This window comes from Dendropsophus ebraccatus, chromosome 1 (genome assembly GCF_027789765.1).
Source record: "Dendropsophus ebraccatus isolate aDenEbr1 chromosome 1, aDenEbr1.pat, whole genome shotgun sequence".
Lineage (NCBI taxonomy): Eukaryota > Metazoa > Chordata > Amphibia > Anura > Hylidae > Dendropsophus > Dendropsophus ebraccatus.
In genome coordinates, this window is record NC_091454.1 from 208,489,926 (window position 1) to 208,515,449 (window position 25,524).

Here is a 25,524-nt window from a genome sequence, read left to right on the forward strand (position 1 = left end):
CATCTGACCTCCTCTTTCGGCCTCACACAGTGGCCTTTATGCCAATTTACAATAAGGGGAACACACTAGACCCGGCGTAGGGAACACTGGCTCTAAAGCTGTTGCAAAAGTACAACTGCTGTCCTGTCATGGGTGGACAGCCAAAGCTAAAGCAGGTTCTCCACCCCAACACATACACACACACACACACACACACACGTTTACATCTCCATGCTAGCACACCTCTCCACATCACACACAACAACCTTTTTTCTCTTCACTTCTACTGCCCCCCTTAGTCCAGAAAACTCGCAGACCCCATAAACACCTAAACATCCAAATACTCTCAGACTCCCTCCCTCCACTGTCCATCATATGTTTTCTCAATTATTCAGATGCAGCCGATAGCTTTTATGACAGCACAATTACATCAGCTCTTGATTCCTTTATTTTCATCTTGGAAAGTGTCCAGAGCTGCTGACTAGCGCTAGTAGAAAACTCCCTCTAAGGGTGGGTTCACACTACGGAATTCTCGCGGATATGTCACTTCTTTCGGCAGATAGCGGAATACGCCGGCCCATAGAAAGGTGTCTATGGAGCCGGGGGAAAGGCGCGCAGCCGTGCACGCGGACAGACAGCGGAATTCTGCGGATATTAACCGCAAGAATTCCGTAGTGTGAACCCACCCTAACGGTAGAAACCCAGGCGGCCGGGGCTGCGGGAGGTGTTAAAGGGGCTGCGGGCGGGCGGCTGGCTGGAGCATATACTTCACCTGGTCCCTGCTCCGGCTTGCTGAAGACACCGGGAACCGCCGAAGCAAGCCGGAGCCGGGATCAGGTAAAGTATCAGCTCCGGCGGCCGGGGGGTTAACGGGGCGGGCTGCAGACAAACTCGGGGTCTGCTATTGAAAGTATAGGGACAGGATCCGCAGCGAGACTCACTGCAAATACTCACCGAGAGGATTTGCTGCGGATCCGGCAAGTCTGTTTCTACCCTAAGGAAGATTTCTTGACACACAGGCAAGCACTCCTTAAGGTATACCTGTCATTTTGTTTCCCTATAAAATCGGTGTATAGTTGCATCTGGCACCGGAAGTTCAGGCAACTATGGAACCACACCAGGCTGGTTACCTCTGCCAAACAAGATTACTTTACTTCCCTGATATCCTCTCTGTCTCAAAACGCCAGGCAGCTACCTTTTCCACCCCCCACTGTCACACCCATCTTTCATCTCAGATTAGGACTTTGCAACATACTTCAAATGCAAGATTGATAACATCAGAGAATGTTTCACCATACAGACCCTCAATTCATCTCTGTTCAATGCTATTTCTCCCTAACACACTTCTCAACCATTACAGAAAAACAGCTCTCCAATATACTCTCTCCATTTCACCTTACCACCTGCGCACTACATTCAGTCCCATCGCACTTTATGCCCCACCTTACTCTAGCTTTTGTCCAATTCATCTCTTCAATTTCTCACTAACAAATGACATATTTCCCTATTTATAGAAACACACAACCATCATACCCTTAAAAAGCCATTCCCCTAACCAGCCTCCTTGCCCAGCTACCAGCCACTTCGACCCTTTGTCTCAAAACTTCTTGAACAACATTTCTACTTTAAACTCTCCTCCTACTTATCATTCAACTTACTTTTTGACCATCTGCAATCAGGTTCCTGCCCCCACCACTCCACATAAACTGCTCTCACCAATAAACAATGATCCAATAACCACCAGAGCCTCATGCCAATACTTTGTGCTCCCCTTCTTGACCTATCTTCTGCCTTTGACACAGGTGACCATTTCTTCTTCCTACAAACTCTTTCATTCCTTGGTGTTACCACCTTGGTCCTCACTCCCACAGCACATTCAGTATATCCCACTCCACACCACCTCCTTACCTCATGACCTCACTTTTGGTGTCCCCCAAGGCTGTGTCCTAGGGCCTCTTTTCTTCTCCATTTATACTTTTGACCTAGGGCAGATCAAAGAATTCCATGGCTTCCAGTACCACTGTGCTGATGACACTCAAATCCATCTCTCTGGTTCCAATGTCAACTTTCTGCTATCCAGGATCCAAGAGTATCAGCTATAACTTCCTTCTTCTCCTCCTGCTTTCTAAAACTTAACATGGACAAAACATAATTAATTATCTTTCTCCCATATCTGCCCCCATCCGTCTAATCTGTCAATCACAGTTAATGGCTGCACTCTCTCCACTGTCTTTAGGTCAGCTTTGATTCTACTATGTTATTCAAAACCCTGACTCAACAAAACTGCTGGTACATGCCCTCAATATCTCCCACTTGGAATTTTTCTTTAATTTAACTCTTGCTCCCCTCCAGTCTATCCTGGACTAATACATCTCTTCCCTCTGCCAATCCCTTCACTGGCTACCCATCGCTAAACAAATTTACTTTAAATTGTTAATTATGACATTCAAGGATTAATACACCTCTGACTTGGTATCCCACTACTGTCCCTCACACAACCTCTGATCCTCTCAGAAATTATGTTTGTGCTTTCCTCTCACACAACCGCCTCTAAGTTTTTGCCCAAGCTCCCCCCTTAATATGGAACTCGCTACTCCGGCTCTTACTTACCATTTAGACCGTCAAGAGCAACTAGAAAAAACAGTTTTTTTAAACTAGGCTACAACATACAATAACTCTGCATCACAATTTAACTAGCTGTCCCCTCACCTACTGTCTCCTGCCCGTCACCTTTTAAATTGTAAGCCCTCGCAGGCAGGGTGCTCTCTCCCTATGTTCACGTCTATCATTTACTTTGTTCATGTAGTTTTTCTTGAAGTATGTTAAAGATGTTTCCAGCACAGGGGCAGGGGAGGGAACATAATGAGCAACAACTACTTAGCTTTCCCCGTGTCCATGAATCGCCATGTCAGAAGGTTCAGGACCCTCGCCACAAAATGCCTGATGGATGCCTTATCACCCAATCAGTGACTGCAGCAGTGTCTTACCCCAGCCACTGACTGGCTGAGCGGGGCATCCATCAACCAGTTTGTGACGTGGAAGAGGGGAGAGCTGGACAATGTTGACGGGTTCCCTTGAGTGAAACGCAGTGCAGCGCAGGCACAGGGAGTTCAGCCCGAACTGAATTTTTGTTGTACCAACGGACTTCTCCTTTAACCCTTATCATTTGTACAACTCACAGAATGCAGTGCTTTCCTTCACCTGTTCATCACAGTCCTCTCACCTTGCCTACTGATGCATTGTCTACAGAGAGATGGAAAGCAGTAGACAATACTCATATTGTAATTCTGTTGTTTTCCACTTCCTGTGAGTCGTAAATCACACAAAACCAAGCTGAAGCCAGTACTATTAGCGAAAACACTATATTATGAAATTATATATCTTTTGGTGAGAGTTTTATTGAAATATTATTATCTTATACTTTTAAGGACCCAACGAAGCCTTGTGAGGGCCATAAGTGTTAGTGCATGTCGACCGTCGAGGGGTTTGGTCCCTCTGGCCCCAACTATTGAAACCAAACAAGAAAAAAAAAAAAAACATTTAGGAGAAAAGAAATGTATTTATTGAATCATACAGTAAAACACACAGATGATTCCATAAATATATTCCTTTTCTTGTCTTTTTTTCTTGTTTGGTTTCACGTGATATTGAATGTAGGAAATCATTCTTTTAGTTTTATCTTGGTTTCATGGCCCCAACTATTGTAAATTGCTGATGCACGTGGGGACAGTACCACCAAAGACGAAGAGGGAGATTTATCAAAAGGACAATGGAGTAAATGCCCATAGCAACCAAATTGCTTCTATTATTTTTAAAAAGCCCTATGAAATATAGAAGTTGACATCTGAAACGTTGCATTTGGAATTAAAGGAGTTTTGTCTCATTCAGAACTTCAGCCCGGCACCACACCTGCTCTTACTTCCCGGTTAGGCCAGAGGAATGAGGGGCATGGAAGGGGCACAGGGAAAGTGAGGATGGGATGCAGCGATGCCAAGCTCAATCAGCTCTACATTTCCGTGTCTCCCATTGAGACCACAGACAGCCCCAGGGACAATCCACAAGCCCGGAAGCCATCTGTGATCTGAAGGGGAGACATAGAAAGGTTAATAGTATACTTACTAGCTCCCGAGGCATGGGGAAGGGGAGTAGGGAGAGTGAGGATGGGATGCAGCGATGCCAAGCTCAATCAGCTCTACATTTCTGTGTCTCCCACTGAGATCACAGACAGTCCCAGGGACAATTCACAAGCCCGGAAGATGTCTATGATCTGAAGGGCAGACATAGAAAGGTTAATAGTATACTTACCAGCTCCCGAGGCATGGGGAAGGGGAGCAGGGAGAGTGAGGATGAGATGCAGCGATGCCAAGCTCAATCAGCTCTACTATTTTGTGTCTCCTACTGAGATCACAGACAGTCCCAGGGACAATCCACAAGCCCGGGAGCCGTCTGTGATATGAGGGGGAGACATAGCTAGCTTAAGGATAGCTTCACACACACCGCATTGCACCAGGTTTTCTGCTGCACATCCGCAGTGGATTTAATTTAAATAACTGAACACAGCATCAAATCTACACCATCTAATCTGCTGTGGATCTGTTGTAGATCCTGTACATGAGAATGAACCCTATGGGGGAGATTTATCAAACATGGTGTAACATGAAACTGGCTCAGTTGCCCCTAGCAACCAATCGGATTCCACCTTTCATTCTCCAAGGAGTCTCTGAGGAATGAAAGGTGGAATCTGATTGGTTGCTAGGGGCAACTGAGACAGTTTCACTTTACACTATGTTTGGTAAAAGTATATGTATACTTACCAGCTTCTGAGGATCCCGGCCACTACTCAAAGAACAGAGTGGTGGTTTGTAACCTAGGCAACAAGCTGTTAAAGAGAACCTGTCACCCCCGTGACGGGGTGACAGGCTCCCGACCCCCTGTTAGATCCCCCTATACTTACGTGATCCCGCCGGGTCCCGCTTCATGATGTGGTGGGGTCCCGGAGATATCAGCGCCCGAAGCCCGGCGCGTGCGCTGAGAGATGAGTCTGATGCCGATAGAGAATGACGGAGCATCGGACTCCCCATTCATTCTCTATGGGCGTCTGACTCTGCTGTCAGCACGCGCGCCAGGCTTCGGGAGCTGATATCTCCGGGACCCGACCGCATCAGGATCACGTAAGTAAAGGGGATCTAACAGGGGGTCGGGAGCCTGTCACCCCGGCACGGGGGGTGACAGGTGTCCTTTAACTATAGTGTAAAAGAACAGGGCTTGTAGCTGCCGCATGCGCTGCTGATTTGTTGCCACATTAGGCGGCCTGAAGCCCATGTGCCCAGCTGTGATACCTAACAGGCCTGGCAGCCCTAATAGTAAGAGTCTCTTTGTTGCCCACGGCAACCAATCAGAACATTTACTAAAGTTGTAGGTTGCTATGGGCAACAAAGAGATTCTTCCTGCAACTTATTGCTCCATCTTTGGCGGCACAGTCACCACTTTGCTTCTGTGGTAAATCAAAAATTCCACAAACATTTCTATTTTTTATGCTACTTTTATTTTAAAAAATAGCATACGTATTTTAATATATATTTTTTTACGGTAAGTTTTTCCTTATGTCACAAAAAAAAAAATATAGTAAAACGTAAAACTATTTCCCTGACCGGGAATCGAACCCGGGCCGCGGCGGTGAGAGCGCCGAATCCTAACCACTAGACCACCAGGGAAGATGTTACACACGTTTTGGGAGTAGAAAATTGGCGTTGACTCCCACTTATGATGCGCATGCGCACTTTGCTAGGCAATGCGCACTTCTCCTTACTCCACCTCCTTTCTTTTCACTCGCTCTGCACTCATACCTAAGCGCCTTCTGATTGGCTCTTTTTCTCCCGCCCTTACGCCATAACGATGTCCGGGACTGAGCAGCTGTCCATACAGATCTGCCATCTCTTCCGTCTCGGCGATGAGCGGCCAATAACAGATGCCGATCTAACTGTGACGTCACAGTGGGCGTGACAAAGCCTGACGCAGACGCAGGAGTCAAGATGGCGGATGAGGAGAAGCTGCCGCCCGGCTGGGAGAAGCGGATGAGCCGCAGCTCTGGTAATAGAGACGAGCTGGTGATGACGTGGTGTTTGGCGAACATGACGCTCGTACTGTGGTGACATTGAGGCCTGTTAGAGTATACCGAGGGCGGACACTGTGCTGCTCATTCATCGCTGTGCTGTGTAACCCTCGGCCTTGCCGCAGGAGGCTGCTAGTGACTGGGGGACGTGAGGCGACGCTCTGCCCCGCTGCTTTCTATGGTAGCCGTGCAGCTGTGTGAGCGACGCCTCCATACTGTATGTGGAACATTCACAGTGGGCGTGGCTTCATAGATAATGGTATGATCCATGCACATATGTTAGATTGGGCGGTGTGACCATATGATTCCCCCCCCCTACTAGTGGTAATAAATGGAGTCTTCCATCCTATTCCACAAGCATGATGTTTTTGGATGCATTACCCCTTTAAGACCACGCATAAAAGGCTGTATGGATGTTATACCTGATGGAGACCACCTTGTAAGAGCTGCATCCCTTCAATTCTTTATTCTATCCGTATTAAGGAAGCATGATTGCAGGCTTTCGATGACCAAACGATGAGGTGTCGCATCACCGGGGCTTACAACCTTTAGGGTGCCTTCACACGTACCGTATCGCTGTGTATTTATCGCTGGGTTTTTGTTGCGATAATTACATGCGAGTTTTGATTCTCACGTGAAAATCAAAACCCGCATTTAAAAAACGCAGCGTTAAATACGCAGCGATACGGTACGTGTGAAGCAACCCTTATATGACGGTGTGAAACTGCTCTTCCCCTGACAGCCAGTCATTCATAGGGTATCTGGAATCTCTCCCTTGGCACCTGTGTGGTTGCCATGATAGCTCCCAAAAATCAGAGATTTTTCTAGTAAGTTAACTTTAAGAAAATTAGATTGATATACTATTCCCTGTATGTCTAAAAGGGGTTCTCCAGCGAGAACCGTTTTCTTTCTAATCAACTGGTGTCAGAAAGTTATATAGATTTGTAATTTACTACTTTTGAAAATTCTCAAGTCTTTCCATACTTATTAGCTGCTGTATGTCCTGCAGGAAGTGTTACTTTCTTTTCAGTCTGACACAGTGCTCTCTGGCCGAGATAGGAACTGTGCAGAGCAAGAAAGGTTTTCTATGGGGATTCGTATAGGAGTTCCGGACATGGACAGAGGTGGCAGCAGAGAGCACGGTGTCATACTAAAAATAAAACAATATTTCTTGCATGGCATACAGCAGCTAATAAGTATGGGTAGGCATGAGATTTTTTAAATGGTAGTAAATTACAAATCTATATAACTTTCTGACACCAGTTGACTTGACAGAAAAAGATTTTCGCTGGATGACCCCTTTAATGGGATACTCCCATGTGGACCTTTATATTAAAGGTGTATATCAGGGAAAATTAATTTTTCTCCTATCCATAAGATGGGGAAAAGTAGGAGAGGGCAGAGTACGCTGGAAGAGCCGAGCCATGTACTCGGCCTTTTCCATCGCTCCATAAGAGTCGTGTGCTAACCCAGGACTCTATTCACAACATAGTCGTGGGGCTGGTATGGAGATCCCCGGAGGGTTGAGAGGTCAGATCCCACGCGATCTCCTAATTTTGTGACAAGTTCCCCTTTTAATGTGCAGGAGATGTAGATCCAGCCCCTGTATAACGTGGTTGGGGTGCTGTGATTGGTTGCAACTTAAAGGGATTGTTTCATGAAGAAAACTGGGTCTATACTGATGCATGATGTTAAATGAAACACATTCCTTGTACTGTTTAAAAAAAATAGACTCCCTGATCCGTCGTGCTGTTTTTAGACATTATCTGACGTCCATTGTTGTGGCTGCCAGGCGTCCATTTTCTTGTCTTGCACATGCTCAGTTTAGTTGTCACATGATCTGTCCTATTTGTACTAGCAGTTGGCTTTCACTTCCCATGCAGCAAGGGGGATTGTGGGAAAGTGTCTGCACTATTGCATAGCAAAAGCAGGGTCACAGGAACCAGGAAGTGAACAGAGACATGAAGTAGCTTTGCTTTGTGACAGCATTCCTTTAAGACAAAAAATGTCTGGGTTTTGCTGTCAATGCATGATAGGAATTGTATTTTTTAAATGGCTGAAGGACCACAGGTTTGTGCTTTCCCAAGTCCTGTGAAAGTGTAAAAAAAAAAAAAAAGTGAGGAGTAGTACAGGAATATAATAAACAATGTATACTCATTCCTGTGACCTCGCAGTGCTGCCTTCCCGATATCTTCATGCCTCTGCTGAAATGTCACGTACCCGGTTGATGGATCGCCCGCTCAGCCAGTGACTGGGGCAGGACACCGCTGCTATTACCGACTGGCTGGGCACGAAATCCATCAACCGGTCCGTTGCCGTGGCGAACCCGGCTGAAAATTATTTCCGGCGGCTGCGCAGAAGAGGTCAGATCGGCACTACGAGGGGGTGGACAGGCCCGCAGCTAGTTTTTTTTTTCTTTAATTTCATGGGACTTCTCCTTTTAAAACGTGCCTGCCATAAACTCTTAGGGTGCTAACACACACTGTGCAGATTTGATGCTGTGTTCAGTTATTTACACCAAATCTGCTGCATATCCGCAGCAGAAATTTCACTACGATACGGTGTGTGTGAAGCTACCCTTAGGGTGCGTTCACACGTACAGGATCTGCAGCAGATTTGATGTTGCAGATTCAATGCAAAGCATCTCTGGGCCATCAAATCTGCTGCAGATTCAAATCTGTGCAATCAAATCTGCTGTAGATCCTGTACGTGTGAACGAACCCTCAAAGCGAATGTACCCTTAGGTACCTTTTTTTTTTTTTTTTCAAATACATGAACGTACCTTTGCAGGGATGCCGGTGCTGTGGCCTTTTTTGCGCGACGTTTCGGCTATATTAGCCTTTCTCAAGCAGTGATACACTTCATTACAAAGTCAGGGATATATATCCAAGTGTAGGCAATTACAAATCCAAGTGTGATAATACAATCAATAGTGCATAATTAAACCAAAATTTCTTGATACAGTGAATAAAAATTATATCACGTTGTGTATGTGTACATACTTAAAAATCAACCACGGTGATGAGGGTTGATCATAAAAAGCACAAAAGATCAACAAATCAACCATCAGAACACAGAAGTGTGAACTCCCGGTCCCCAACCATTTTGTGGCACAACACCACACTATATGAGATCTGAGATTCACAATCATTGATTCCATCCCTAAACATAGGAGAGGGGGTGACCGGATAGCCAGATTGAAACGGTGCGAATTGGAATGGATATACAGACTGAATACTCTGTCTCCCAATGGTCTCAATATTGATTTTAAAATAGGTCCTTCCAGAGGTACTTAATCCCCGCTCTTCTTCTTTTCTTCTTTTTCTTTCTTCTTTCTCCCTTTTTCCTTCCTATTCTTCCTTTCCCCCCCCCCCTCCCCCTTTTTTCCTCTCCAACCCTTCCTTCCTCCCTCCCCCTTCTTATTTTTCATCATCCTCCTCCCTCCTTGAGGTCGTGTAGGATTAAAATGATACGCTCATTACCAATATAGTTTGACTAATATACTTTTTTCATCACCATAATCTAATTAGTGGGTATAGAACCCCTGTAATATGAATCTCTATTACACATAAGGAAGAGTTCCTTTGTGTATTTAACCAATCTACTTTTGTATATATGCATTATTCTTATAGCTGTTTTTTGCCTTTTTCAGATATGACAGTTGTTTCAATTGAGGATGGAAATACATCGAGATACGGGATTAGTTGACGGGACCTTTGTTTATTTTTTGTTCTCTACTCATCTTTTGGCCATTTATTGTTACTAGCGCTGTTTATTTAATTTTTTGGTGAGCACTAGTTTGGGGATCATGGATACATGCACTGATCAAAGTATATTTCTGTGGCACACAATAAACCCTTTATTATTTACCATAATTGTAGTCATCACTTATGTATATATTGGCTATAATTTAGGGGGAGGGTCAGTGTCGACAAACCATGTGGACCCGAATCACCACATCTTCCCTCTAGGAACTGCACTTAAGTGAGTGGTCCTATGTTGGGATTCCTGACCCTTGAGTGACCATGTTGTCTCACGACGTGATGGTTCACCGATTGGGCCAGGTGTGGGTCTGGACCCGTTACCCCTTATTCTGGTTTACAGTCTACACTTATTCAGACCCTTGTGCTATCCCTCCTGAGCCATTTCACAATTATGATATACTCTTTTTGTCCACGTTATATATACTATCGGATTATTCTACTCAGTTATCCTTCTTAGTCCCCGTTAATTCAGTTTATCTAGTGCCACTTTCACGTTGATCAGTTTATGCCCACAATTTCCTCGTGTGGGCAATCCTTGCCCACTATCATTATGGCTGCTATGGGTTTTTGGACTTCCTGGCTGTGGATTGGCCTCGGTGCGCTCATGCGCATGTGCGTGACTGAGCATGGACGGTCCGGTCGTGTGATGCAGGTCGTGGTCACGTGATCGGATTTGCCGGCTCGGACCAGTGGTCACATGATGCAGGCTTGGTCATGTGCTCATACTGGAGACGCGCTGACGTGACGCGGCACCGGAGCGACTGCACTGTCTGGCGTCCTGACCCTCATCCCGCCTCCTGGTCTGATGTATGTACATGCCTTTTTTGTTTATCTTTTTGATGTTTATTACTAGCACCTGTAACGTTGTCACCTCATTAACACTAACATGTATTTTAGTATGTTGATCTTGTGTTTTTTATGATCAACCCTCATCACCGTGGTTGATTTTTAAGTATGTACACATACACAATGTGATATAATTTTTATTCACTGTATCAAGAAATTTTGGTCTAATTATGCACTATTGATTGTATTATCACACTTGGATTTGTAATTGCCTACACTTGGATATATATCCCTGACTTTGTAATGAAGTGTATCACTGCTTGAGAAAGGCTAATATAGCCGAAACGTTGCGCACTGGTGTGTCAATAAAATTCCACTTATTTGCTTTGGAAGTGCTGTCTCTCAAACGTTCTTTTGGATTTACTGCCGCCCCTGGGCCGGAGTGGTGAGACGGGCACCCGCCTTATTCTACTTTTTGGTTTGTGCTGCTGTGAACTTTGCTTTTCTACTCATTGTGGCCTTTTTAAAACCGCGCATGACGACAGCCTATTACTGAGCATCGGCTAGGCATGAAGCACTAATATATAAAATAAAGTACTCCTTTAAGTCAACTATGACTGACAGCTACATTTCATCCAGCCTATCTAGATACATGGACATAAGATAAGCTATGTCGGCAGTAGATTCACCGGGAATAGAGCATGTGTCTATGATGAGAATGTGTTTGGAATTTTCTTACTTTTAGTTTATCCTCATTTCCAAATGTCTGCCTGCAGTAAGTGAATGGAAACCTTGTAGTCTATAATAAGCGCTTACAGGCTCCCGCTACGTATCAAGCCCTCTCCTCTATTGAGCCATATAGCTTAGTCAGCAAGGCGCAGTCAGGATAAGTTCACATTGCCTTATTGTGAGCTGTGAAGAGTTGGGAGGCAATAACTTAAAACCCATAAAGTTTTTTAACTGGTCATTTAAATGTTTACATTAAAACAGGGAACCCCATTAATTTTATGTGCTTTATCCTATTCAGGACGTGTGTATTACTTTAACCACATGACTAACGCCAGCCAGTGGGAGCGGCCCTCGGGAAGTGGGAAAAATGGTGAAAAGGGTGAACCGGCAAAGGTACGATGTTCTCACCTGCTGGTGAAACATAACCAGTCCAGACGTCCATCGTCCTGGAGGCAGGACAGAATTACACGCACCAAAGATGAGGCTCTGGAGCTAATTAATGGTAGGTAAGCTCTGAAATCATTGGAGGTCACAGTAGCACCTGTAGAGAATAAGGCTATTAGTAGGCTCAGCTCACCCAGTCTGTGCACGACCAGAAAAAAACGGATAATGTAGAAATCACGAATAAGGGTCAGCACGTCCACAATAAAAGCTTTGTCTTTATTTCTTATTCCATTAAAAAGTAGCAAATAGGCCGATACAAAAATAGAAAGTCCACATCTAACGCGTTTCTGGCTGTTAGCCCTTAATCATAGATAGTTGGTATATAGGTATGCTGGGATACATATAGGGGAATAAGCATGTAATCCCTCCCACACATCACCTGAATCCCATTACTTTCCACACAGACATATACAAATGAGAACATGAACAATGGATAGAAAAAAACGCACCAAAGTGCACAGTGCAACAATACAAATTTACAAAAGTACAAAACACTATATACATTTTAATAATTCATGATCAAGTCAAGCCTATGATTGAGTCCATTAGGAGATGAAGAATCCAAAATCCTTCACGATTTAAAAGTTTCTGTCTTCTGTTACCACCAAGATCAGGGCAGAATACTCTCTCTATGCCCATAATTGAAAGTGATGATACATCTACTGCATGAACTAGAGAAAAATGTTTAGCCACATTCGATGGATTTTTTGCATTAGCATGTGTAGCACCATAAATGTGTTCACGTAAACAGTCTTTTAACCTGCGACTCGTGCAACCCACTTAACCAGCTTCACATGATTTGCAGAATACATAATTACCCATGTAGTATTACAATTAATTTAGCTTTTTATCTTGTATTCAGCATTTTCTACCTTGTTAGTGATTTTGTCAGTAAGTTGAATGTATTTACAACAACTGCATCTCATACCTCCACATTTAAAATTGCCTCTAGTGGTGAGCCACGTTGGAACACTAGACTGTATTTACATGAGAAGGTGCCAAAAGGCTACCCAAAGTGGGAGGCCGTTTAGTAGAAAAATTGCAACCATTTTGTACAATTTTTTTCAATGTTTGATCCTGATACAGTACAGGTAGAAACTTCTCAATAATGTCCCGTATGTCAGAAGATTGCTGTGAATACCTAGTGACAAACGTGGGCTTTCGTGAGAAGTTTGCAGAAGCTTGTCTCTTTTTATATAGAAGATCCCTGCGGTCTCGTATGTGTGCATTATGATATGCTCTGGTAATATTGTGTTCCGTATAGCCTCGTTTCTTTAAACGAGCACTGAGACCAGCAGACTCTTCTTCGTAGCACTGCAAGGAGGAGCAGTTCCTGCGCATGCGTACGAACTTCCCCCATCGGCAGGCTACGAGTAGTATGAATGGGATGGCAAGAGTCAGCCCTAAGAACAGTGTTGCCAGAGGTGGGTTTTCTGTAATTTTGTGTTTCAATTTCCCCTGATTTAGCCGTCAGCTTTACAATCTAGAAAGGAAATACTTTTACGATTCCATTCATAGGTAAATTTGAGGGACATAGGATTGCTATTGCAATAATCCATGAATCTGGTATACCAGATAATGGAATCACGGAACGGATTGGAGACATGAAATATATGTATTTCTTCCCACCAGGCTACAAAAGGTTTGCTAGCACTGGTGAGAATTTTGCACCCATTGAGGCACCTTTGCATTGAAGATAGAATACCTTGTTAAACATAAAGTAATTGTGTCCCAATAAATACTCTACTGCCATTAAAATAAGAGATTAAATCCTCATGGTATGCAGAGTATCTATGGAGATGGTATGAAAGGGCTTCAATAGCTAGTGAATGAGGTATACATGTATACAGTGATTCAATGTCACTCGAAATCAAAGTATAATTATCGTGCCACTTTATACCATCCACATTTTTGAGTACTTGTTTGGTATCCTGTAAAAAGCCAAAGCACCTCGAAACCAGGGGCTGTAAGGTTAAATCACTCCATTCGCTTAACCTCTCATTCAAGGAACCGATCCCCGCCAGGATAGGTCTCATGGGGGGGGGGAAGCGGTCCTTGTGAATCTTAGGCAGCGAATGGAAGATTGGAACCACTGGGTTATCGGGAACCAGATATTCCCTTTCCTTTTGTGTGATGACACCCAAGTGAAAGCCCTCTTCCACAATTCTCTCAAGTATCAAGCTATACGCAGTAGTAGGATTGGAGGAGAGCACATTAAATGTTTCAGTATCTTTTAGCATTTCTTCCTTAAGATGGATATATAAGCTTTTGTTCATTAGTACTACTGCTCCTCCCTTATCCGCAGGGCGGACCAGCAGGTCTTCCTTATCTCTAATACTGCGTATAGCATTCTGTTCAGACCGTGTCAAATTGTTACTTTGCGTCTTTTTTAATTTTGTTACTTTTTTGTGTAAATGAACCAGTTCTTCCTGAACTAATTGTTGAAACAAGTCTGATGACTCTGATCTAGCATATATGGGGTAAAACTGTGAATTCCTTACAGTCATGGGAACATGTTTAACATAATGGGTGGAATCTATGGGTTGTTCCAACGACTGTAATAAAGCTATGGCAACATTTTCATTAAACATAATGGTAACATCCTCAAAATTTTCTACTGTCTGAGTGTCATTTGTGCTTATGTCATGTACATCAACATCTACCATGGAAAAAAATGTTTTTTTACAGTGAATAACCTAGAAAATTTGTTAACATCCATAATACTACAATATAAATCAAAATCATATGAGGGGGCAAAGTTCAAGCCCTTTGCCAAAACACTAACCTCAGAATCAGAGATGATGTACGATGACAGATTAATCACATTACAGTCTAATGTTTCTTCTTTGGAGTTTTCTCCCGCTGGGGATATCTTTTTGTGATGTTTGCGACCTGCACGTCGCCGTCGTCCCTCCCGTTTTTTGGACGTTGTGCAGATGAATTGTGTTTCTTGTTGCCATAGTATGTACGTGCTTGTGGCAACTCCTGGCTATCGGACTCAGTTTCTCCTCCGTCCGTCTCGGTATCACGTTCAGTTTCCGTAGAGCTGAAGCTAACGGTTTTTCTAGGCGATTTATTATGAGAATACTTCTTTTTTAGGATAGGTCTGGGTGCATACGATTCCCATCTTCACCATTCATATACAGTGTTGGTCTGTAGCACTGTGCACTTTGGTGCGTTTTTTTCTATCCATTGTTCATGTTCTCATTTGTATATGTCTGTGTGGAAAGTAATGGGATTCAGGTGATGTGTGGGAGGGATTACATGCTTATTCCCCTATATGTATCCCAGCATACCTATATATCAACTATCTATGATTAAGGGCTAACGGCCAGAAACACGTTAGATGTGGACTTTCTATTTTTGTATTGGCCTATTTGCTACTTTTTAATGGAATAAGAAATAAAGACAAAGCTTTTATTGTGGACGTGCTGACCCTTATTCGTGATTTCACAGTAGCACCTCACTGGCTACTAGAAAGAATCCTACATGCTTTCAGTTCCGTCTTAAATAAAAAAGGATACCGGTCGGGTGTGGAGAGATTCGGTCCACGCTATCCACCAATCATAGTAGTGTTGCACAGGATACCACTGTAATACTAGAACCAACTACTAGTAAAATCTGTATATAGCACCCCCATTCTTGTGATAGACGTGGTCCCATCCAGGTAATATGCTGGCTATATCAATGGTTATGGGGGCTAGCATTCTTGGTATTAGCATTTTAAAGGGTTACTCTGAGGAGTAACTATTTTTTTATATAAAACTTTTATTAAAAAAATCAATAAAAAATCAATACCCCTTTAACCCCTTGCCGCAAAATGACGTTCCAGGAACGTTATGTAAACATGACGTTCCTTGAGTGTCATGTTGTCCCTGCCTCTGTCCCTAGCGGCGATCGGGCAAAGGGAGGGGGTTATCTCACACAGCCTCCTCCTGCTGCCACTGCCCAGAACCTAACTGGTCCCTAATAAAATCCGAATTTGAAATTTTCCTAAAAATTTGAAAAATTGCTGCAAAATTTCAAAAGCCCTCTAACATAAAAAGTAAAAGGACGTTCACCAAATGACGTCACCATAAAGCAGACATGTTGAAGATGTTGCAGTAATTAGTTCATGTGGCATGACTATCTTTCTAAGAGAATTTTGAATAGAAACATAATTTTTTAAAATTTTTGCACAAATGTTTACAAAAAACTACTGAATGTATCAACCCAAGTATACTACAAATATAAAGAGGAATATGTCACGAAAAAACAATCTCTGAATAACCGCAATAGTTAAAAGCATCGCAGAGTTATCACTACATAGAAAGAGGCAGGTCAGATTTGAAAAATAGGCCCTGGGCATTAAGGCCAAAACAGGCTGAACAGGCAAGGGGTTAACAGTTCTCCCTGTTCTTTACATAAAGATCTACACATGAGCAGATTTGTAAGCTTATGTTTAACAATTATTATCAAAAGTTAACTTTTAGTTGCTTTTTTTGTAAATGCATTGCGTTACTTACGCTGGTTCAGAGTCACCTGTATTACACTTGAGCTGTATTCTCAATTCCTGTTAACTTTTTGGATTGCTAACTGCCCAGATTATTCTTTCTAGAAATATCTTTGCAGTAAATGGGTACTCTGGCATCAGGTAAAAAATAAACATGCTGCAAAAGGCATATAACATTACTTACCAACTTCTGAAACCACCAAAATCCATTTGATTCTGATTAATTTAGTGGCTTAGCAGTACTTGGTGAGAATGCAGCACCTGCTGCTCCCTTCAGCACAAGGCAGCATGCTGTAATCACACCTCTCTCCCTAAATGTGCCAATAAAGATGTATCAGTTTATATGAGCATAATGAGATGGTGATGTAAGCTGGAGGGGCTGGTCAGAAATTATGACATCATTCAGAGGGTGGAGCTAGAGCTTATACGGAATATCTAGCCAAGCCACCTGTGACATCAGAGGATGATGTGTTTTCTACAGAGAGCTGGGGAACTGTAGACAAGGCCACAGTGAAGCCAGTACTATTAATGATTACACTATATATTAGAAAGCTGTGTGTTTTGGGGTGGTAATTTTATTTAAATACTTTTTTTTTTTTATTATTTATAGTGGATTACCCTTTTTGTTAAAGGTGCTTTATGAAAAAAACAGGCTGTGTTATGCCTAGGGCAGGGAGCCATCCACCTTTCCTCGGTGTCCTTGCCCTATGCATTTAAGTGTCCGCTTTGTTCAGTATTCCCAGCTTAACCCTTCAGTCCTCAGCCAATTTTAATCTTTTCCTGTTCACTTTATAAAATCTGAGACTCGCTGTGATCCCCAGACACAGCCGAAGAGAGAAGGCAGCAGCGCATGTCTCTCCACGGTTGTCAGTCAAGTCCAACTCTCTCATTTCATCACATGAAGCGAAACAGTCAGATCTTTGGCGGGCCGTGGAGTGGTGAACACTGCTGTACCTCCTGATCACAGCGGTGCGCATACATTACCTAAGCATGTTGCAGGGCTTCTCCTTTGCTCCTCCTTCCTCCCAGTCTTGCACAGACCGCTCAGCCAATCACTGGCCAGGACCACCGCGGCCAGTGATTGGCTGAGCGGTCTGTCAGCTTAGACAGGCCGCTCCGTAGCTGCTGTGTGCGGGACCGGGAGAAGGAACGCAGGAAAGGACCTGCAGCATGGTTAGGTAATGTATGCTGTTTAAACAAGGACTGCAAGGACATCGGTAACGATTATCGGGCCATGGAATAGGCCCAGCAAACAAGCGTTGATCTAGCAGATCGGCACTCATTTACATTATTGATCAGGCCCTCATCTGCCCGTGGGATAGGACCCTAAGGCTTCATCCCCGGTGCCTCCCACACAATTGGGGGATAGATTAATCTAACCTGCTGATATTTCCCCTTTAAAGAAGAGGGAAGAAACTTAAGTAACAAGCAGATGTGCTGCACAATATAGGCACGCAGAAAGAAGGCAGAGCTGTATTCCCCGGTAGAAGTCTGCCTGAATCCTGATTTATTACCAGCCATACTGAAGGGAGCTGGAGGCCAGCGGAGGTTGTGTTCTGTGTCAGCAGACCACAAGAGGCAATGAGCAGGAGACTCGGGCTGTGCTGCTGATGTACAGTGCGGCTGCCGAGGGTCACCAGCTCTCTCCTGTATTGGGAATAAATCATGATACAGGGAGACAATCTTTGTTAAAGGAGCCTGTCATGGGCATGAGGTCCTGGCGGCTGAAGGGCTGCCAATAAATCAGGGCTATGGTATACTGATATCTCGCTGTGTTTCCATATTATTGGTGCCATAGTGTAACCTACCATGCTTCTTTGGCATATTTTAGTACCACTAATAGCAATATGTAAGCAGTAAGATTATCACACCAGGAATATATCAAGCAGCGCCATTTGTGATTCACTGTGTGTGTAGTTTTGATTGATTTTAGTCATTTGCCCTTTATTTTTTTACCACATGGCCTTGCTCCATTTCTGTCTTTCGGATTTGCCATCAATATGGGATCAGTGAGGGGGTCTGACTCCATAACATTCCTCTGTATCAGGTGGTTTAGCATGCTGCAGCCCCAACCTTGTTTACCAGTCATGACACCATATGTTTTAGTTGTGTTTGTGCTTGTTACTGGAGCTTGGTCCCATTCACTCCAACTGCTAGATCTACAACACTGTGCTGTAATCAGAGGCCACAGTACTTGCCGCAACCCACACACCTTCTCCAGTCATCCAGTCAGTGGGGTGTCTGGAGTTTACCCACCCCGTCAATATAAAGAGAGGCTACCAATTCTACTGAGGATATAGGTCACCACACGGCCTAAAGTCTGAGGATGAATCCAGTAACATCCAGAGTTAGATAAGAGACCAGTTCTGATGAAATGTCCAAGAGACCTCCAGCTTTCAAGCAAATACAAAACTAAACTTTAGGTTGAAAAGATGCCTGTGTGTACATAAAAAGATGCATAAAGCTAAATAACAATGGCATTTCATAAACATACAAACGGAAGAATCGATCCCACCGTAAATGAGCCGCTCTACCTCACCCATTTTCACAAGAATCAGGAAAGGGTCTGGCCGAAGGATGGAGAACATTCAGTAAAGAGCGAACATAACCAATAAATACAAAATCATAATACCGCTGCTTGACTACACTTGACGGGGTTTCCATTTCTGCTTTTTTCAGGGTATATACAGAAAATCAAATCTGGAGATGAGGACTTTGAAGCTCTGGCCTCACAGTTTAGCGACTGCAGTTCTGCCAAGGCTGGGGGTGACCTGGGAAGTTTTGGACGCGGTAAGTTGAACTTTTCACGTTATGGATACTTCCAAAAGTTAAAACGAATTTTCCAGTTCATTCCACATATTAAGCTTTTGACATGACCTTATTGGCGCCACCGCGCTGATTCCGCTGGTGTGGTCTTTTTTTTTTAAAGTTCGTCACACGTTTCCCTGCATCACTTTCTAAATATGCAAATGAGGCTTCTCGGTGCACTAGAGGCGGGCCCAGTGAACAGATATCCCCTGGCTTGGGCAACATGCTGATGCGAAGCCAGGCCAGGGCCAGACTTCTCCCTTGTCACCCAGGAGAGGGGATATGGGTGCACTGAGGGTGCTGGGCCCGCCTCCAATGCCGCAAACATATTTAGAAAATGATGCAAATCATGGGAACAGGGTGGCGGATTGAAGAGAAAAAAAATAACATACACCAGCTTAATATGTGGATCGAACTGGTACGTTCGCTTTAAAGATGGGGTAGTCCTAACTTGTAATGAGATGGTTTATCTCTATTTGACAGTGGTCCCTGGGACCCTACTGATCCTGAGACCTAAAGGGGTTATCCACTGTTAGAAAAACATGGCCACTTCTAGAGACAACATGACTCTCGTCTCCAGTTCAAGTGGGATTTGCAACTAAGATCAATTTACTTCGATGGAACAGAGTTGCAAAAGCTGCACCTAAACTGGAGACGGGTGGTTGTGTCTCTGGAAGAAAGTTCCCATGTTCTAATGCTGGATAACCCCATTGAGGGGGCAGAAGATAGCAGGGGACACGGCCTTCATTTTCACAACTAGTTTGGGTCCCTAAGCTCGCACACCCAGTGACCATGAAGTGATGGCATAACCTAGCAATATGTGTTAAAGCGAAACTGTCATTTCAGGGTCATTTTTCTGAAAATATCTATAGTACAAGCAATTTTAATAAACTCTGTAATAGGTTTTATTTACCATAAGAGTTTCCTTTTGTACTGAAAAAGTGGGTTTATTAGGTCCCCCCTGACTTCAGAAGAAGCAGGATTTCTGTCTCCATTATGTGTCTATGGAGAGGGGAGGGGCTGTTAGGAGTGACTGAGCACGGAGCAGTCCTGCACAGCACAACATCCTGCAATCTTCTCTCAGCAAGTTCCTAGATAAGCACTGACCTTTCTGACCCCTGAATACAGGTGCCCAGAGAGTCTACAAACAGCGGACCTTCATGTCTCTTCTCCCTGCTCACTCATCTTCCTCGGCCCCTCCCCCCTCCATAGGATATAATAAACACAGCAAAATCCGTCTTTACTTGCTTCTCTGTAATGAAGAGGGATTTGCCTGATAATGCACAGATAAGAAGTGAGGGGGGGAGGCTGGGAAATTGCTTATTGCTTGGAAATATGAAAGTTACGCTTTAAGGTTTACATGATGGGACGACTAGTTTTTAGCCTCCATATATCATTATAATGTTTCTGAATCGGCTAGTGCTAGAAGTTGATGGATATCTCCATATATCTGCACTTTTTACATTACTTTGTAAAAAAAAAATGGATAGATCTATATTAAGTTTAATTTCCTGCTAGGAATGTGTGTTCCCGTAGATCCCTACAGGTCGGCTTTACCTTCTGTGATGTTCCCTTTCCTCGGGCATGTTCTGTGAGTGCCTGTCTGATGATCACTTATTAATGTGTGGCTGATTAAATCTGCACATATCTGAATATCAATAGAGCAGAGGAGGCGAGTGGAATCCCCCCTTGCATTGGGCTGGCATACCTAATCAAGTGCTGGATCCACTACATTCAGCTGTATTATCTGTATGCTCATTGTAAAAGGATATCACCACTTTATTTCCAATTAAATAAACTTTTAAGTGTCACTGTCTTTTTTTTTTTTTTTTTTTAGTTGCTGCAGAAATCAATAGTACAAACGATTTTAAGAAACTTTGTTATTAGGCAAATATGCCATTATCTGCAATTAAAAAAGACTTTACCCAGGTCCCTCCCCCCCTCTCTTCTCTCATCCACTGCTCATTATTAGAAAATCTTGACTCTTATACAACAGTTGGGCCCTGTCTGTTCTTTGGAGAGGGGAGGGCGGAGGAAGGAGATTAGTTGCCAGCAGAGAACAAAGGATTACAGAGCTGTTCGAAAGCTGCTCTTCAGAGGTCATAGAGGTCAGTGCTGTTTATCAGAGGAGATAGCTGGTGATGTAGCTGTAAATTAACTCATTGTTGTCCTGTTTTGGTGCCTCATCTCCCTCCACCCCTCCCCTCTCCATAGACAATCATAAAGACAGGGGGGAGAGCTTCAAACTGCTTTTTCATGATAAAAATGCATTTTTCGGCTAATAAACCCAATTGCAATGTTTCTTAAAATCGCCTGTACTATTGATTTCTGCAAAAACAATTTAAACGACAGTGACACTTTAAGGGTGGGTTCACACATACTGGAATCGCAGGGGATTTCACGCTACAATTTGTAGCGAAATCTGCCATTCACAATACTGTCAGTTTGTATGGGTCTACATACTCGCAGCAGGTTTTTCATTCCACTGCTAGTATGTAAACCCCGTCACCCTAGTTTGGGGAATTTCCGGTGAGAGTCTAGTACACAAGATGGGGAGGTCTATTACAGAAAGGATGTTTTTCTGAAGACAACAGAGCAAACAGTTTGCATCAATAGCAGGAAGGTAGTAAAATAACCCTATTTAACAATACATGTTTGATACAGTTGAAAAGTTTTATCGTTGGACAGCCCTTTAAGGTAGAGTTTAGCTCCTCTACACAAACATAATGGTTGCATGATTCCCACCCTGCAATTCCTGTAAGGAGTGCTTAATAATAAGGAAAAAATGCATATTCATCTGCATTTATCCCTAATACTGCTGTCCCAGCTGATCCTGGTCCCTGCTGCAACACTGCAAGAAATGCATGATCAACCAATCATTGATTAGATGAGTCTGTGTTTTTCTTAAGAACCCTGACTCTGAAGCCTTTCTATAGTGGAATATCCATTTAAAGTGTGTTTTATATAGTCGTATAGTCATCTGCTTGCATTTGAAGACTGGTTTTACATGGCTATAAAATAAAAGCAAGTTGTAGCTTTATAGCTCTTATAAATAAGGTCAGATCATATGAGAACAAAGTGGGAAAACTCGTCCTAAAGGTATTTTATGGGAAACATTATAGCTATAGCTTGATCCAGTTTATGCTTCTGCGTAGATACAAGTCATCGCATTTATAGAGCAGCCAAAATGGCACCAGATGCCACCAATGAGCTATAGTGTGAAGGATACAATATTCTTGGTGCAAAGTTTCTGTTGGCTTATTATAATTATCCACTTTTCTCAAAGCGTACCTATCATGAGTGGCCGTTGATGGATTAGCGAGGAATTCCACCCTGGGGACATAATTTCAGGGCTCTATGGCACTGAACACGTGTGAGACCGTAATGCGTGCCTCCCCATTGGATCCTAATGGGGTTGGCGTTCTTTATTGTCTCGTTTGTTCATCGCCATCGAGACCACAAGTTCCACTGGTAGAGTAGAGTTCCTTGCTGATCCGCCAGCGGACCCTAACATGTCAACATGTTAGATTACAGAATAAAGTGACCATAGTTGTATAGCATATACCGCAAGCCTTGACACTAAAGGTAAATCCTACTGTTAAGATTGATGACTGTTTCATTGTCTATCCTGCAGGGGACATGCAGAAACCCTTTGAAGACGCTTCTTTTGCTCTGAGGCCTGGAGAGATGAGTGGCCCGGTTTTCACAGATTCTGGCATCCACATTATACTTCGCACTGAGTGATTCCCTTTTTTTTTTGGACAGGGGGCCCCAGACTTTAGTAGAAAGGATCTGGGGCTTTGGAGACAGATGTCGTCTTTGGGTGCAGAGGAGGAAGACTCGTGGGAAGGGATAGTCTAGGCTTTAAAATACCATGGGGAACCTTGTTTAACAATATTGGAAGATTTCAGAGGGTCATTTTTATCAGCATTACATGTAATGGGTCTCAGCGGTTACGGACAGCCTAGTATCAGTGTTGGAACATTTCAATTTACAGCGAGGGACCTGCATGAAGGGCTGGGGCTAATTCCTTAATCATGGGCCACATGTACATTCTCCCCATGTGTTGGAGCTAGATGACTAGTAAGACTGACTGTGAATATATTGTCTATAAGCCTTCCAATATAAGTGGCATAGCTTAAGATCCTGCATGCCGGGCACTCTGGCATGTGCATTTACCAAAATCAATAAAGAACCAGCATCTGGGATAAACCCGGTATTCATTGCTGGAAGTCTGTGCGCTTCCCGAATGGGAATGCTTTATAACTATTGCATGTGATTTCTGTATTCAATCAAGCCATTCCATTAAAGAGCTCCTGGCACCTACTTACAGTGGAATAGGCTATTTTCTTGACCATTATACAAACATCTAAAGGTATGGTTGTATTATAAATTGTGGGGCTCAAAACACTGTAGGCTACAGGTGGCCGTGCACTTCAGATAGCAGTCGTCCCACAGCTATCCCTTCCCATATACTCATGGTTTGGATGACAATGTGTGCCCTCCTGATTGGGGAAAGGGACAACAAGCTAGCATCCATCAATGCTCCTAATCCTCACCTTCTCAAAACCTTTTCTGATTGTGTTTCAGTCCTCCCATGTATTTGCAGCACCATATAAGCTCCGTTCATTTCAGGCAGCTGGAAGCAGGGACCATAATGTGGTGAATGAGACAACCTTGTTCATAGTGTCTAAGTATTTTATGAAATATAGATGGCTTCCTAATACAGCTCCGTCCTACCATAGTCCGACTTGTAATTGCATACTGAGCTATGGCCGGAGTCCCCGCGGTGTCTTAGATCACTACACTTCACGATATTCGCTGATTTATAAAGCCATGCAGGAAACCAGAGATTGCAGCTTGAGCCATATGTGGAGTTTCAAAGATCAGTGCATGGTATTCCCGAGTTGTACGTATAGGATATACAGGTAAAAAACTACTTTTAAAATCTAGGGAATACACCTTTACTGTTTCATTCACACAGTGTGATCTAGCCGCAAGCTTTGTGACAGAGACCGCTATATTGTTTAAGCTGTTCCGTTCATCTAGTTTATTGGTTGTTCCGAGCCTACCCGTAAAATTATCCCTCACCAATACAGCATAACATAACTGTGAACCAGTCACTTTAAACTGCGTCCATAGCACAAATGCATATGGCGTGGCTTTGCCACCCATTTTTTTTTGCAAATTACAGTATCACCAATGTGGATGGGATATGAAAATACTGCGCAAAGTTTACATATGGAAACACCTGGATTTTTGTATCTGCCGGATGTCAATTTCTTTTGTGGATTGACAGATTTTCCCCAATGAGAGAGTCCAAATGTTCTAAGCAACTTTTATTCCTACACATTACCCTACCCACAGCAAAATCAACAGTGTGATACACATTAATTTTTTATTTTTTCTGTGGGTGGGGGGGGCCTACTGTGGCTTTCCATGCAGGTGTGTGTATGTATAACTCCCTCTAATGTATAATTTTTAAACCCTGTAGGATAGAGCTACATAATGAATTTTGGTTGCACAACCAGAAACCAGGTAATGTTGCCACTTATTGGATCCCGTTACAACCTACAATTGACTGTGACTGTGGGATTGCAGTCACTTGTGGGTCACAAGGCGATTGACTTGAATGAGTGGCTGAATCCCGCCACCAGGGATTGCCATGTAGCCCTTGCTTTAGTCTGGTAAAATCTATTCACTCTAAGGTAGAAATGTGTATCTGGAACCCATACCTCAGATTACGATGGCTGCTGTTGTGAACGCAGCTCATTTATTTACAGTTAATATGATGTCTATAGGACTGTTAAACCCTCATCTGCCATTAGAAATATTACACATGAAGTTGAGACAGTAAACTTTTCCTGTTTGCGTTTTACCCTGCGATTAAGCTGCATCTCGTCACCCATTAGAGTACACAATGGGTCCATCTGGTTTGCACTAGGCCAGCCATCAACAGACAACATAGACTTAATGGAAAAGAACTGTAAAGCTCACCGTTCTAGTCTGACTAGCTAGAATAGATTTTATTAAGTAGTGTGCATTGCCCAAATGCTGCCTGGATTGTAGAGTACAGTGGTCCCTCGAGTTACAATATTGGCCCATTCAGCCAGGCTTTTAGATCTGGCTGAATGGGAAGCACCAACAGTAAGTCATGTTAGACAGATGCGAATGGTGTTACTATAAGGCTCCGTGCACTCGGAGCAAAAGTGGCAAAATTCCATGTTTATTCTTCAGCGTGGAGAGGAGAGGCATAGTAACATGGTTAATAAGGTTGAAAGAAGACAAGAGTCCATCAGGTTTAACCTAGGGAGACCCTACTGTGTTAAAACACAGTAGGGGCAAAAACCTCTATGAGGCACATGACAATTGCCCCGTCACAGGGAGAAAAATTCCTTCCCGACTCCAAT

General features: G+C 43.4%; 1 protein-coding gene and 1 non-coding gene across 2 annotated transcripts; one reads left to right on the forward strand and one right to left on the reverse strand.

Moving 5' to 3' along the window:
• Positions 1-5,621: 5,621 nt before the first annotated feature.
• On the reverse strand, positions 5,622-5,693 carry TRNAE-CUC (transfer RNA glutamic acid (anticodon CUC)). Its single transcript has one exon. It is a non-coding gene; the product is annotated as a tRNA-Glu (tRNA).
• A 267-nt stretch (positions 5,694-5,960) lies between these two features.
• PIN1 (peptidylprolyl cis/trans isomerase, NIMA-interacting 1) lies at positions 5,961-23,440 on the forward strand. The gene is made up of 4 exons (XM_069946176.1): positions 5,961-6,069; positions 11,669-11,872; positions 18,986-19,096; positions 22,749-23,440. The coding sequence occupies exons 1-4, from the start codon at positions 6,012-6,014 to the stop codon at positions 22,856-22,858; spliced, it is 483 nt and encodes a 160-aa protein (XP_069802277.1). The 5' UTR covers positions 5,961-6,011; the 3' UTR covers positions 22,859-23,440.
• The last annotated feature ends 2,084 nt before the right edge of the window (positions 23,441-25,524 follow it).